Source organism: Somniosus microcephalus, chromosome 8 (assembly GCF_052327205.1).
Source record: "Somniosus microcephalus isolate GS21.2 chromosome 8, FLI_Smic_1.0, whole genome shotgun sequence".
Lineage (NCBI taxonomy): Eukaryota > Metazoa > Chordata > Chondrichthyes > Squaliformes > Somniosidae > Somniosus > Somniosus microcephalus.
In genome coordinates this window covers 29,744,065-29,759,586 of record NC_140994.1, presented here as the reverse complement: position 1 = coordinate 29,759,586, position 15,522 = coordinate 29,744,065, and the positions used below count along the sequence as shown (strand labels likewise).

At 44.0% G+C, this 15,522-nt stretch overlaps 1 protein-coding gene across 3 annotated transcripts in view; it reads left to right on the top strand.

Annotated features, from left to right (window-relative positions):
- Window positions 1-15,522, top strand: part of atrnl1b (attractin-like 1b) — a 930,295-nt gene that overhangs the window by 845,090 nt on the left and 69,683 nt on the right. For 2 of the 3 annotated variants that reach the window (XM_085994422.1, XM_085994421.1), the window contains exon 28: window positions 9,963-10,077. The exons of the other annotated variant lie outside the window; for it this stretch is intronic. In XM_085994422.1, the coding sequence (XP_085850548.1) occupies window positions 9,963-10,077 (115 nt within the window). The remainder of the gene's footprint in view (window positions 1-9,962; window positions 10,078-15,522) is intronic. 3 annotated transcript variants of the gene reach the window in all.

Sequence of the window (15,522 nt, the reverse complement as noted above, 5' to 3'; positions counted from 1 at the left end):
TGATGATCAACATAAAAAACTATACAGTAAAGAAATGAAGAATACTCTAAGTTAATTAGTTACATTATCACCTATTTCTCCTATCCTAGGTGAGAAGAAGGAGCTTTGAGGGGTAAATTATGAGGACAGATTGCATAAATTTGACTTGTATTCCCTTGAGCGTAGAAGATTGTCGGGTGACCTGATCAAGGTGTTTAAAATACTAAAAGGATTTGAAGGGAAGATCTGGAGAAGATATTTTCTCTGGGGGGGAATCAAGTACAAGGGGACAGAATCTTGAAATTAGAGCTGGGCTATTTAGGCTTGAAATCAGGAAGCACTTTTTGACACAAAGGATAGTCGATATCTGGAACTCTCCCCTAAAAAGGTTGAGATTGCTCCAACAATTGGAGCTTTCACGACTGAGCTAGATAAGAGTTTTGTTAGGTAAGAGTATCAAGGGATATGGAGCAAAGGCGAGTCGAGATGCAGATCGGCCATGATTTAACTGAATGGTAGAGTAGGCTTGAGGGGCTGAATGGCCGACTCCTGTTTCTAATGTTCCTAAGAATCTCTGAAATAAAAGACAGTAGAGATAGGTACAATGGGATTGCTCTTAACCGCTATCTGTGGAGGGTTAGAGTACACAGATATGGTAGGTTCAGTCTATAGGAAAATAGTAAGGCATATGCACCAATCACTATAAATCTTAATGTAATTATTAGATTATTACACTTCAAAAGAATAATATGTTAATTTGAGCTGCTAATGTTAATCCAGTAAAATAAAGTCCTAAATTCTGGGATATAATACAGTGGCTTTTATGCTTTTAGATCTTGATAATACTTGACAACTTGGCCTATTAATATGAGCTTACAGTAAGGCAATTGACATCTGACCATAAAACAATAAGTGCTTTAACAACTTCAAAATAACTAGGAAATACTTTAAAATGCTAGAATAATTACAGTAATAAATGGAATCTCGGTACCATTATAATTACATCTTTACATACCACTCAATTTGTCAAAGTATCCTGTGGAAAGCAGAACTGACTATTGCCTTCAATGGCTTGTCTTGATAAATGAACCTTCTCAGGTAAACGGCTCCCGAGAGCTATTAAACTACATGCTTGTCACGGGCAAAAACCAGTAATCACATCCTCAGCATGAAGCCAGGAAGGCTGGTCCAGTGTGGCATTTGAACTAACACATTGAAAGTCGCCTGCTTCAAAAAGGTAGAAACCTGGAATGCAGCCGAAGAGGACAGCCGACCTTTCAGTTAGAAAGGACCCAAATTCATATTCACAAATTGGAATTTTAATGGGGTTATTTGGCGTTCAGCTTTTGAATTAAGCCTTCACACATTCTTGCACAACTCAGATGTTTGGGATCTTGCTGATTGTACATTCTGAACACTGCAGTGCTTTGAAAAGACCTTCACATCCCATGGTTTTCTCTTCTGAAGTCCAGCATACCTCCAGTTCCTATAACGTTACTATTGCCTTTTAAGGTCTGGATTGACCATATGGGAAATCGGGAGAATTCCCAAGTGCCACCTCAAAGGATTCCATTGCACTGTGTTGTCAGCGGCTGCCTTTTTTGTGACAATCCCAAAGAATCCTGCGCCTCTTTTAATAAATCACCTCTTTTTCGAGCTCTTAGTTTCTGTTACTTATGAGGAGGCACTTTGTTCTAACTCTGATTCTGTCAGAAAGATACAGAGCGGCTGGAAACCCTTAACTATCGTTTCCACTTAACAGGCAGAAGCTTGCTCAGCAGGCCATGAGATTTTCTCAGCATCTTTAAACATTATGGCGGATTGTCATCTCCCCTGCTTGCTGCAGCATTCTGATTTCAAACATAACCAGAAGTTTTTCACTGTGAAACTGTTCTGCTACAGACATTCCTCTAATTAAGGAGAACATAGTGTCCACCAGGTCTACTTTTAAAGATAGCTATAAAAGGAACTCGCCTGCAGGAGCAGAGTGTTAGCTATAGTTATACCCTAACGTACACTACACTAAACTCCTGATACCAGCTGACATTGTTCAGGGACGTAGTATTTCAGAGATGTATCACAATTTCAGCGCTATTGTTTCTTACCATGAACTTCTAGCTATTCCCCCCCGCCCCCACCCAACCCCACATACACACACTTGTCCTGAGACTTACAGCCAGTTTATTTTGTAGCAATACCTTCTCAACTCTGGAATTCCTTAAAAAAAAATATATGAATAATTACAAGGGACCTTAATCCTACTTGAAAAATATACCCTAAGTTAGGGAATGAGGAGGAAGAGCAGTTTTCTCAGATTTATAAAATGCAATAAATTTCAAGGTCTACTGCACGAGTCACATTTATTAATCCAGTTAGGTGACAAATGTTATACTGATTTATATCTCAGTATCTTTATTACTTTTCAGATGGCCATTTTTCTCTGAGACCTCAAAACTATGAACTCCATATCACCTTCAATCTTTCCTTCCTCCTACATCCCAAAAGTTTTTCTTAAACTGGAGCTTGATGTTATCTAACTATCATTAATTGATTTAGCTCATCTTTCTAATCTTTTTCAATATTGATGGTTTTTTGCACTATAGATCTTGATTTCTCAATAATAATTTAAAAAATCATCCCCACGTTGTCATTCTGCTTTATATTATAATCAATATAGTATCGTCATAGTTTCCAAATACCAAAACATTTTCTGTTACTTTATAACCAGTTTGGTGCCATAATACAACTACAGTGAAATTTGTGTCAGCCATAGCTCAGTTGGTAGCACACTCGCCTCTGAGTCACAAGGTTGTGGGGTCAAGTCCCACAGAAATCTAGACTGAGGGAGTACTGCACTGTCTGAGGTGCTGTCTTTCGGATGAAATGTTAAACCAAGGCCCCATCTGCTTTCTAAGGTGGACGTAAAAGATCCCATGGCACTATGTCGAAGAGGAGCAGGGGAGTTATCCCCAGTGTCTTGGCCAATATTTATCCCTCAATCAACATTACTAAAACAGATGGGAGTGGGCCTTTGGTGTAGCGGTAGCATCCCCGCCGCTGGGCCAGAAGGCGTAGGGTTTCGAACCCTGCTCCAGACAGTCCCGGCAAGTGGAGTCGGAGCTCCGGCTCTAAATTCTGGGTTGACATCCAGCGGGATACTTGCGTGTGTGGGTGGCCCCCCCCTCGTATGGGTTGTGGAAGCCCATAAAACCCTCCCGCCATAGGACTAACCACCCTAATGGCTGGTACGAAGATGGTTACGGTCACGGAAGGAGCGTTAATCGCGGCCAGAAATCCTTCCACCACTTCATGCAGTTCCCTAAAGGGAACAGTGTGAAGACACATACGACGACGACTAAAACAGATTATCTGGTCATTATCACGTTCCTGTTTGTGGGAGCTTACTGTGCGCAAATTGGCTGCCGCGTTTCCACTTCATTGGCTGTACTTCATTCGCTTTGGAGCGTCCTGAAGTAGTGAAAGGTGCTAAATAAATGGAAGTCTTTTAAATTACAGATACCTTAGGGAGTGGCATCAGCTGTCCTTTTTATGCAGGTGTCCTTATTTTCAAACTAATAATTGTATATATGGTAAAATAAAATTCAGTGGAATGGCGAATTCTTTCCTCAGCATTGAGCGAGTGCCGTGTAAGCATTCAATCCCAGAGACAGAGCGTTTTCTCTGCCACTATGGATGCTGGGTGAAGAACTCCTCATTCCACAAAAGCCGTTTCTTTCACAAAACCCGCTGCCACCTCTCACTGATCTGTGTGTCCCGCCTTTTAAGTTGTAAAAGGGCTTCGTACATTGAAGACTGTCGGCAGTTTATAATTTGCGAGTGTCTGTGGTTTCAGAGTGCCTCTTGTATATTTTGCCATGTACGTTATTTGAGTCTCTCAATAAGTGTCCGTGTTTTGCAGGTGTCCATTTTTGGGGAGGGTTCATTTGTACAGGCTTCTCTATAATTTACTATTTTACTTTTTAAAGTCAAAGAACTAATATAAGAGCAAGGAGCCCAAAAACAAGATGGGTTGTATTGTATTGTTACCCTTTCAGGGTCAGTCAGACTCCATCTGGGACACGCAAAAAACAGATAATTGACGTTTCAGCTAGGAACCATTTGTCAAAACAGTTTTAACAAAGGGTCCACACTCAAACCGTCAACTTGTCTGTTCCAAGCACAGATGCTCTTGACCTACTAAGCAATTCCACAGTTCTCTGTTTCAGATTTCCAACATCTGCATTATTTTGCTTTTTGCCATCTGAAATATTGTGTATAGTTTGAATACCTAATCATAAGGATATTAATACCCATGGGAGAGTGGAAAGGTATGGAGGACCTACATTATAAGGAATGGTTGAGAAGTTTGTCTTGTTCTCTTTGGAATAGGAGAGACATTGAGGTGACCTATTTGAAGTTATTAATATTAACAAGGGGATTGACAAAGATAATCTTCACAGATTGTTCACTGTGACAAAGGAATCAAGTAACAGGAGGCGCAAGTTAATCATTAGGAAGTGAAAAGTAAGAAGGAAAGTCAAATACAATTTTTTTTGTTCATGGAATGTGGGCGTCGCTGGCAAGGCCAGCATTTATTGCCCATCCATAATTTCCCTCAAGAAAGTGGTGGTGATCCGTCTTCTTGAACCGCTGCAGTCCGTGTGGTGAAGGTACTCCCACAGTGCTGTTAGGGAGGGAGTTCCAGAATTTTGACCTAGCGACGATGAAGGAACAGCGATATACTTCCAAGTCAGGATGGTGTGTGACTTGGAGGTGGTGGTGTTCCCAAGCGTCTGCTGCCCTTGTCCTTCCAGGTGGAAGAGGTCACGGGTTTGGGCGGGGCTGCTGAAGAATCCTTGGCGAGTTGCTGCAGTGCATCTTGTAGATTTGTAGATGGTACACACTGCGGCCACGGTATGCCAGTGGTGGAGGGAGTGAATGTTTAAGGTGGTGAATGGGGTGTCAATCAAGCGGGCTGCTTTGTCCTGGATGATGTCGAGCTTCTTGAGTGTTGTTGGAGCTGCACTCATCCAGGCAAGTGGAGAGTATTCCATCATACTCCTGACTTGTGCCTTGTAGATAGTGGAAAGGCTTTGGGGAGTCAGAATGCGAGACACTTGCCGCAGAATACCTCACCTCTGACCTGCTCTTGTAGCCACAGTATTTATGTGGCTGGTCCAGTTAAGTTTCTGGTCAATGGTGACCCCCCCAAGGATATTGATGGTGCGGGATTCGGTGATGGTAATGCCGTTGAATGCCAAGGGGCGGTGGTTAGACCCTCGCTTGTTGGAGATTGTCATTGCCTGGCACTTGTGTGGCACGAATTGTTACCTGCCACTTATCAGCCCAAGCCTGAACGTCGTCCAGGTCTTGCTGCATGCGCTGCTTCGTTATCTGAGGAGTTGTGAATGGTGCTGAACACTGTGCAGTCATCAGCGAACATCCCCATTTCTGACCTTACGTTTGAGGGAAGGTCATTGATGAAGCAGCTGAAGATAGTTGGGCCTAGGACACTGCTCTGCGGAACTCCTGCAGCGATGTCCTGGGGCTTTTACACAATGGTTAAAGGACTTGTGGAATATGCCACTAGGGAAGGCCATTGAACTGAACAGTACATATGTTCAAGAGGTAACTAAATGTATTTCTGGAGAGAGATGGTGAGAAAGTAGGCAGTTAAGGTTAAGATCAGTCTAAAGAGATGGTTACTTGAGTGTAATGGTCCTTTCTTGTTCCTAAAATTCTTAATATTATTATGTAAATCATATAGGGGCTCAAATCCCTCGTTCCTTGCTATAACTCTTAGGAGAGTGCAGTTGAAAGGACAGAAAATAGGACAGAACCTTGGTGCACCAACGTAAACCACATGCTTGAAAAGTTATTGTTTTATCAATAAAATGAACTAAGCATAAAGCTGAACAGTTTCTACTTTGTTCAAATATAAAAACAGGCAATGATGGAAATACACAGCAGGCAGGCTAATATCTTGAATATTAACCCATCCTATCTGTTGTTCTTGTTAGTGTCTTTGGAATTCTAAATAATGATCAGTTGAAATGTAGGTGTAATAAAGTAACCCTGTGTTTAAATTCACAATAATTGACTGTCATCACTGTAGTGAATTCCATTTGGATGGCACTTTGCATCAATTAATGCTTCTAGATCATTTTGTGATTTTAAAAAAATATTCCTGGTTATACTAGTGATGGATAAATGAGACAATCCGCTTAAAGTTGAAAAGGTACCTGACTGTGGTGATTATCCTTGACCCCAGTCATCTGTTTCACTGTGCACCCGAGCATTTCATAAACAAATCACCTCATCAGTTAAAACCTGCAACTGAAATCATCACCGCTATCTAAATAATATCTTTTGAACTGTGCATTAATGTTTTCGTCAGTTTATTAAATGTATTTGAAATAGTTTTCAGATGTCACAATTTCCATGATTTGTGTGAAATATTGAGTTGCATTGACACTTTATTTGTGCCTGAAAACTTGTAAATGTCTGCATAGGTATAAAACTGAAATTAAATAAACTAAGTTTTGTTCTGCTTTAGTTCTTCTGTAGTTCCACTCACACTGCATAGAAACATAGAAGATAGGAGCAGGTGTTGGCCATTCAGCCCCTCGAGCCTGTTCTGCTATTTAATGAGATCATGGCTGTTAATCCAAATTCAGTACCCTGTCCCTGCTTTCTCCCCATATCCCTTGATCCCTTTAGCCTTAAGAAATATATCTAACTCCTTCTTGAATATATTTAATGAATTGGCCTCAACTGCCTTCTGTGGTAGAGAATTCCAAAGGATCACCACTCTCTGGGTGAAGAAATTCCTCCTCATCTCAGTCCTAAATGGCTTACCCCTTATCCTTAGACTGTGAGACTGTGACCCCTGGTTCTGGACTCCCCTGCCATCAGGACCACCCTTCCTGCATCTAGCCTGTCTAGTCCTGTTAGAATTTTAAAAGTTTCAATGAGATCCCCTCTCATTCTTCTAAACTCTAGCGAATATAAGCCTAATGAACCCAATCTCTCTTCATACGTCATTCCTGCCATCCCAGATATCAGTCTGGTAAATCTTCGCTGCACTCCCTCCATGACGAGAACATCTGTCCTCAGATAAGGCGACCAAAACTGCACACAATACTCAAAGTGTGGTATCACCAAGGCCCTGTACAACTGCAGCAAGACATCCTTGCTCCTGTACACGAATCCTCTTGCTATGAAGGCCAACATACCATTTGCCTTCTTAACCGCCTGCTGCACCTGCATGCTTACCTTCAGCGACTGGTGCACAAGGACACCCAGGTCTCGTTGCACTTCCCCTTTTCCCCATCTATTGCCGTTCAGGTAATAATCTGTCTTCCTGTTTTTGCCATCAAAGTGGATAACCTCACATTTACCCACATTATACTGCATCTGCCATGCATCTGCCCAATCACCCAACCTGTCCAAATCATACTGGAGTTTCTCTGCATCCTCCTCACAGCACACGCGCCCACCCAGCTTTGTGTCGTCTGCAAACTTGGAGATATTACATCTAGTTCCCTCGTCTAGATCATTAATATATATTGCGAATAGCTGGGGTCCTAGCACCGATCCCTGCGGTACCCCACTAGTCACTGCCTGCCACTCGGAAAAAGACCCGTTTATTCCAACTCTTTGCTTCCTGTCTGTCAACCAGTTCTTTATCCAAGTCAGTATCTTACCCCCAATCCCATGTGCTTTAACTTTGCATGCCAATCTCTTATTCGGGACCTTATTGAAAGCCTTCTGAAAGTCCTAATACACCACATCCACTGGTTCTCCCTTATCTATTCTACCAGTTACATCCTCAAAAAATTCCAGTAGATTAATGAAGCATGATTTACCTTTTGTAAATCCATGTTGACTTTGTCCGATCCTGTCACTGTTTTCCAAGTGCTCTGCTATTACATCTTTTATTATAATGGACTCTAGCATTTTCCCCACTACCGATGTCAGGCTTACCGGTCTATAATTCCCCGTTTTCTCTCTACCACCTTTTTTAAATAGTGGGGTTACATTAGCTACCCTCCAATCCAGGGGAACTGTTCCAGAATCTCTAGAATTTTGTAAGATGACCAGCAATGCATCTGCTATTTCTAGGGCCACTTCCTTAAGTACCTTAGGATGTAGAATATCAGTCCCTGGGGATTTATCAGCCTTCAACCCCGTCAATTTCCCTAACACCATTTCCTTAAAAATACTGATTTCATTCAATTCCTCCCTCTCATTAGACCCTATGTTCCCTGACATCTCTGGGAGGTTATTTGTGTCCTCCTTTGTGAAGACAGAACCAAAGTATGTATTTAATTGGTGACGTAATAAAGACTCACTACGCACTTGGTTGTACATAAAGCATGGCTTTAATCGACTTGTAACAAAACATGGAGGTCTAGTTAGTAGTCACTCGCTCCTGTTTCCAGATTGTCTCTGGCCAAGGTGGGCCCACGCCCAAGTATTTATACTCCTCGGACGGTGCCCTCAGCTGGCCGTTCTGTAGTACTTCCTGAGTTACTTCTTGTAGAAGTTGCGATTTATGACAATAGGTCTGCCATTTCTTTGTTCCCCATTATAAATTCCCCTGATTCTGACTACAAGGGACCTACGCTTGACTTCACCAATCTTTTTCTCTTCACATATCTATAAAAGCTTTTACAGTCAGTTTTTATGTTCCCTGAAAGCTTGCTCTCATACTCTATTTTCCCGCTCTTAATTAATCCCTTTGTCCTCCTTTGCTGAATCCTAAACTGCTTCCAATCCTCAGGTTTGCTGCTTTTTCTGGCCAATTTATATGTCCTCTCCTTGGATCTTATGCTATCCCTAATTTCCCTTGTTAACCATGGTTGAGTCACCTTTTTTGTTTTATTTTTATGCCAAACAGGGATGAACAAATTCTGTACTTCATCCATGTGATCTTTAAATGTTTGCCATTGCCTATCCACCATCAAACCTTTAAGTAGCACTCCCCAATCCATCCTAGCCAACTCACGCCTCATACCATCATAGATTCCTTTATTTAAATTCAAGACCCTAGTCGCTGAGTCAACTACTTCACTCTCCATCTTAATGAAGAATTCTATCATATTATGATCGCTCCTCCCCAAGGGGCTTCGCACAACAAAATTGCTAATTAATCCTTTCTCATTACATAATACCCAGTCTAAGATGGCCTGATCGCTAGATTGCCTACACTCTAGGAATTCCTCCTCCACATTATTGTTACTAATTTGGTTAGCCCAATTTATATGTAGATTGAAGTCACCCATGATAACTGCTGTGCCCTTATTGCACGCATCTCTAATTTCCCGTTTAATGCCATCCCCAACCTCCGCATTACTGTTTGGGGGTCTGTATACAACTCCCACTAATGTTTTCTGCCCCTTGGTATTTCTCAGCTCTGTCCATACAGATTCCACATCATCAGAGCTAATATCCTTCCTTACTATTGTGTGAATCTCCTCTTTCACCAGCAATGCTACCGTACCTCCTTTTCCTTTTTGCCTGTCCTTCCTGAATATTGAATACCCCTGGATGTTGAATTCCCAGCCTTGGTCACCCTGAAGCCATGTCTCCGTAATCCCAATTATATCATATCCGTTTACATCCATTTGTGCAGCTAATTCATCCACCTTATTACGAATTCTCCTCGCATTAAGACACAAAGCCTTCTGGCTTGTTTTTTTAGAATTATTATTTACTGTGCCCCTGTTTGATTTACAGCCTTGATTTCTCTGCCTTCCACTTTAGCTTTTCTCCTTCCTGTCTTTTGCTTCTATCCTTGCTTCCCTTTCCTCTGTCTCCCTGCAAGCTTGGGTAATGCTGTGGCCAGGATAGTATTATAAATTTTTGTGCGGTGATAATGAGGAAGATGCAATATACTGTACTGTACCACAGTATAGTTACTAGGCGATTGTCATTTGATAGCTTTGGTTTTAAATAAAGTGTTGTTTCATGTTTTACAGGGAGCCCCCAAACCTATTGCTGTGGAGCCTTGCTCAGGAAACAAAGCTGCAGTTTTAACCGTTTTTATATGTCTGCCACGAGGTTCGACTGGCACTCCTCCCCCTGGCCAAACAGGTGAGGCAACCCTTTTAGTTTGGTGTTCAAAATCCACAGAAAAGATTGAGGACTGTTTTCTCAAAATTGATCTCGCGAAGGAAGCTACTAGTTTTAGCAAGATGTACCTAAATTTAAGACCCACAAATAGCTGATCTTCCATGTAATGAGTGGTTAAGAACACTAAAAAAAAATAATTATATCCATTCTATGTAGCAATCGCAAAGATCTGCTAAATTTACTAGCTCTAGAATGTGGGCAAAAAAGGTGTTTACCACTGGTAAAGTCTCTCTTCAATGCACCTGAAAATATACTTGATGCCTGTTAGAGCCCATCACAATGGGCTGTTCGAACTACTTTCCTGATATTCGTTCAGATGTATCAAGAGTATTCATCAGTTAACAGGAATCTTTCATCTGGCTTCACTCCAGGATCATTAAAATAATTGCTCATTTTTAATCTACGTGAAACATTAAGGAAGTAGCCTGGATGCAGACTGCTTTCAAGCAAAATAACGTTCATTTGTTGTTTATTTTCTTCTTTTTTGGCAAATTGCTAGTCTGTTTTTTATTGTTGGGAAAGATCTATTACAAACCATGTACTCTGTTGGTAGTGTTTCATGCAAGACGTTAAAAAATAACACTTTGATAAAGAGCTTGCTGATATCTGGCATTCTCTTCAAATGACCAGCAAAAATACAAGTTGCATTAACTATGTGATTTGATCAACTTTGCATATCAGGTAGCCTGGAACAACCTGAGTAGAAGAGAATTATCTTAAAGCTTAGTTCAGCTTATCATTGTTAGCAGTTGCATTGATTTTTAGCACCAATATCTGCCCTGCGCTGGAATATTAAATCCCTGTGCGACAGGTAGCAGAGGAGAGTCAACGCATGCTCCTGCACGCAGTATAGTCGACAGCCATGCGGTATAATGGATTTAATTAAAGTGCCCTAATTCATGTTTGCGTTTACCTTCTGCATTATTAGGCTTTGGAGATTTGGGAAGCAAAGCAGCAATTTTGGTCATTTTTCTATGTCTACCAAGAGGTTCAACTGGCAACCTTCCCCCAGTCCTTTTTTTATTACAACATTCCGATTGGAGCAGCACCAGATCTGGGGCAGTGTGCCAGAGTCTCTTACTCCAAATTTGACTGTCTCGTGTCACTTTAGGCTGAATCTTAGCTCCCAAACACAGGTGGGTGGCTGTCGGGTCAGAGGTTAAAATCTGAAACCACTCTCTTCCACTGTCCCGTCCTCCGCCCACCACAATTGTCTGCTCCTCCTGACCACCATCGGAACCACCCGACCCACAACCACTATCGTGCCTACCACCCCCTGACCACAATCAAACCTCCCCTCCCCCGACCACCATCGACCCGACCACCATCGGAACCACCCGACCCACAACCACTATCGTGCCCACCACCCCCTGACCACAATCAAACCCCCCCCTCCCCCGACCACCATCAAACCCTCCCGACCACCATCGACTCCCCCCGACCGCCATCGGAACCACCCGACCCACAACCACTATCGTGCCCACCACCCCCTGACCACAATCAAACCCCCCCCCCCCCCCGACCACCATCAAACCCCCCCCGACCACCATCGACCCCCCCGACCACCATCGACCCCCCCCCCCCGACCACCATCGACCCGACCACCATCGACCCCCCCGACCACCATCAAACCCCCCCGACCACCAACAAACCCCCCCGACCACCATCGACCCCCTCCCTCCCCCGACCACCATCAACCCCCCTGACCACCATCAAGCCCCCCGACCACCATCATCTTCTTCTTCTTCTTCTTCTTCTTCTTCTTAGGCAGTCCCTCGGAACCGAGGATGACTTGCTTCCACATTAAAAATGAGTTTGCAGGTGACTGATGAGTCCAATGCGGGACCTACAGTCTCTGTCACAAGTGGGGCAGACGGTGGTTGAAGGGGCGGGTGGGGTGCTTGGGTTGACGTGCGCTCCTTGCGCTGCCTGCGCTTGGCTTCCACTTGCTCCCGGTGAAGAGACTCGAGGTGTTCAGCGCCTTCCCAGATGCTACTCCTCCACTTTGAGCGGTCTTGGGCCAGGGATTCCCAGGTGTCGGTGGGGATGTTACACTTTTTCAAGGAGGCTTTGAGGGTATCCTTGAAGCATTTCCTCTGCCCACCTGGGGCTCTCTTGCCGTGCCGGAGCTCCAAGTAGAGCGCTTGTTTTGGGAGTCTCGTATCGGGCATGCGGACAATGTGACCCGTCCATCGGAGCTGATTGAGCGTGGTCAGAGCTTCGATGCTGGGGATGTTGGCCTGAGCAAGAACACTGACGTTGGTGCGCCTATCCTGCCAATGGATTTGCAAGATCTTGCGGAGGCAGCATTGACGATACCGCTCCAGTGCTTTGAGGTGCCTGGTGTACATGGTCCATGTCTCTGAGGCATACAGCAGGGCGGGTATCACTGCTGCTCTGTAGACCCCCCCCCCCCCCCCCCCGACCACCATCAACCCCCCCCCCGAACTCCATCGACCCCCCCCGAACTCCATCGACCCCACCCCCGACCACCATCGACCCCACCCCCGACCACCATCGACCCCACCCCCGACCACCATCGACCCCCCCCCCGACCACCATCAACACCCCCCCCGACCACCATCAACCCCCCCCTCCACCATCTGCTCCTCTTCCCCCCCCCACCACCCCCCCCCCAACCACCAGTGGACCCCTGACCGCCATTGGACCCAACCCCCCCCCCCCCCCCACCATGATCAGGACTGCCCCCCACCCCTTGCGATTGGAGCCCCACCACCAGATCCACCTGATCTCCTCGGCTTTGGCCTTGTGAAGCAGGCTTCCCGCCCGAGAGGCCTCCAGCCTGTCAGTCAGGCTGCCTGTGGGCGGGAAGCCGATATAAAACAATATGAAGGAGCCCTGCAGTTAAAAACAGTGCGACATTCACAACAGCCCGCCCCCCTGCTCCCCGCACAGAACTCACATCCATGCCCTGGTACGCCCTCTATCCCCATGGTGGCTGAGTTTAAAGAGGCCGTCTGCAGCCATGCGCAAGATGCAAAGGGGCCATCCTGGCTAATCGGCCTGGGATGAGATAATTGACTCTCATTGTATCAGTAGTGAATTCCACAGACCAGCCTGTCTGGCTTCAATGCCCATACTCATTGCCTTCATCGCCCTTTAAATCTGTACAAAAATATTTTACTTTAAAACAAACTTTTAAGTATAACTCAATCTCAAAATCTTTTCCATGATGAAAAAAATGATTAACAATCCCCAAAAGTGATATTATTACCACCTTTCAGTGAATTCAGTAGTCACCAGTTACAATTTTGTGAGCCATCTTTCCTCACCACTCTACTAATCACCTAATACCACACATTGTCATAGCTGGAGCAAAAATGCTACATGCTTAAACCCATAGTGTTTTCAATTCTTCATTAACTATGGTTAGCAGGAAAGTTAATGTTTTAAGGAGTCTGGTTCCTACCTTTAGAATTAAGATGTATCACAGATCAAATTTCACACATTTCAAATGTCATGTTTTGTAACTGTAACTTGAACATTGTAAAATTTCATCAGTGAAGCCATCTGTAACTACAACGTAGAGTTATTTCAGAAGAAGAGAACTCTAGGGTAAGGCTTTAAACCAGCCAGTGTGTCAAACCAAAAGTAAACTAAATCCCATGTTCTTTATTATGATATGTTTGTATCCTTCAGCACTACAGAAGCATGACTTTGCATAGAAAGCATGTCTTAACCTTGAGAGAATTCTAGCACTGCATTCAGGGGAGTGAATTACTGACATTGTGACTCGACAAACTATGATATTTGTCACAAATAATAATACATTAACTATCAAAAAGATAAATTAAAATCAAACCACTTATAGGCCTGTAGCCTTACTACAGCATATTCTTCCCAAGAAAAAGATACTCTACTCGTGATGTTTGGAGGTGTTTTTTTTGACTTAAAGAATGACAGTTGCCCAGTATGTGTTTCAAATAGGCCTGCAACATAATAATAATGGACTAAGAATGAGCCACGATATTTCTGCAACATTTCTTTCAAATCATTGTAGAAACAGCTTTATTTAACAAAGATGCACATTATTTGGTTTAGCGATGGGCAATTTGGTATTCTGACATCTTAACATCAGACAGTCATTCATACTCTTTGTTAATATACTCCTGAGTATGCAATCAATAGTAGGATCGATATAAGGCACTGGAACATTCATCTGCATATAATTTACTGCATTTAAGGCAGCATTTCATAAAACTACATAATTAGGATTGGCTGTCTTTATAAAGCATCTGTGGAGAGTGAAACAGAGTTAACATTTCAGGTCGATGACCTTTCATCAGAACTGGAAAAAGTTAGAGATGTAACAGGTTTTAAGCAAGTGCAGGGGCAGGGAAAAAGAGAGTGAGGAAAGAACAAAAGGGATGATGTTACAAGGCAAAAGGGGTGGTGATGGGCTTTTGCCTCGCACCATCATCCCTTTTGTCAGTTAATCACTCCTGCCTTCCGCCCTATCACAGACCTTCCCTTTTGTTCTTTCCTCTCCTCCTCCCTTACCCTGCATCTGTACTCGCTTAGAACCTATTACATTTCTAACTTTTTCCAGTTCTGATGAAAGGTCATCGACCTGAAATGATTTTCAGTGTGCCGTGAGGCGGGCTTTTAGGCGTGAGGGGGGCTAAAATCCCGAATTCGGGGGTCCCGACACCATCCCGCCCAAAACCCGCCTCCATGTAAGTTTCAAAGGAGACGGTACCCTCCCCGCACTGGGACCCGCCGACCCGAGGCGGGAAGGGATTAGTGTCAATTAACTGCCTGTTAACAGGTAGTTAACAGGCAGTTTTTAGCCTAATCCCTATTTTGAAGGGTGTCGTGTGGGATTCCCGACGGCTCCAAACCACGCCAGGTTAGAGTCGTCGGGCCGTCGGGTTGAAGGACTTGGAGGGGTCGAGATGTCGGTGTTCAGGTGAGTGATGGGTGCATGAGTGCAAAGGTAAGTGTGTTTGGTGTGTCTAAAGTGTGTAAAGAAGTTTAAATTACCTGTACTTACCTTTACAGCCTTCCTTCCTCTAGGCTTCGGGAGTCCATCATTCAGCCGACACTGAAAGCTGAATGGCCGCGAGCTGTCAAAAGTGAAAGCCTGCAGCTTTCAGTGCCGGCGAGATTTCTAACTGAGTCTGCGTAGAAGGACTCAGGTTAGAAGTAAGACTGTCAGTGTTTGACAGCTTCAAACAGCTGTGAAACACTGATATTTCATCTGTCAACACATCTTGACAGATGAAATTTCAGTCTGTGACGTCACCTGTTGCCGGGTGGCCCTTAATTGGCCTGCTGAGCCTGCTGGGTGGGCTCAACAAGATCAATCAAGTGAAAATCGCGTGGATTGGCCGCATCTCGATGGAGGCGGAACTACAACCCGAAAGTTGTAGTCCCGTCTCCTTC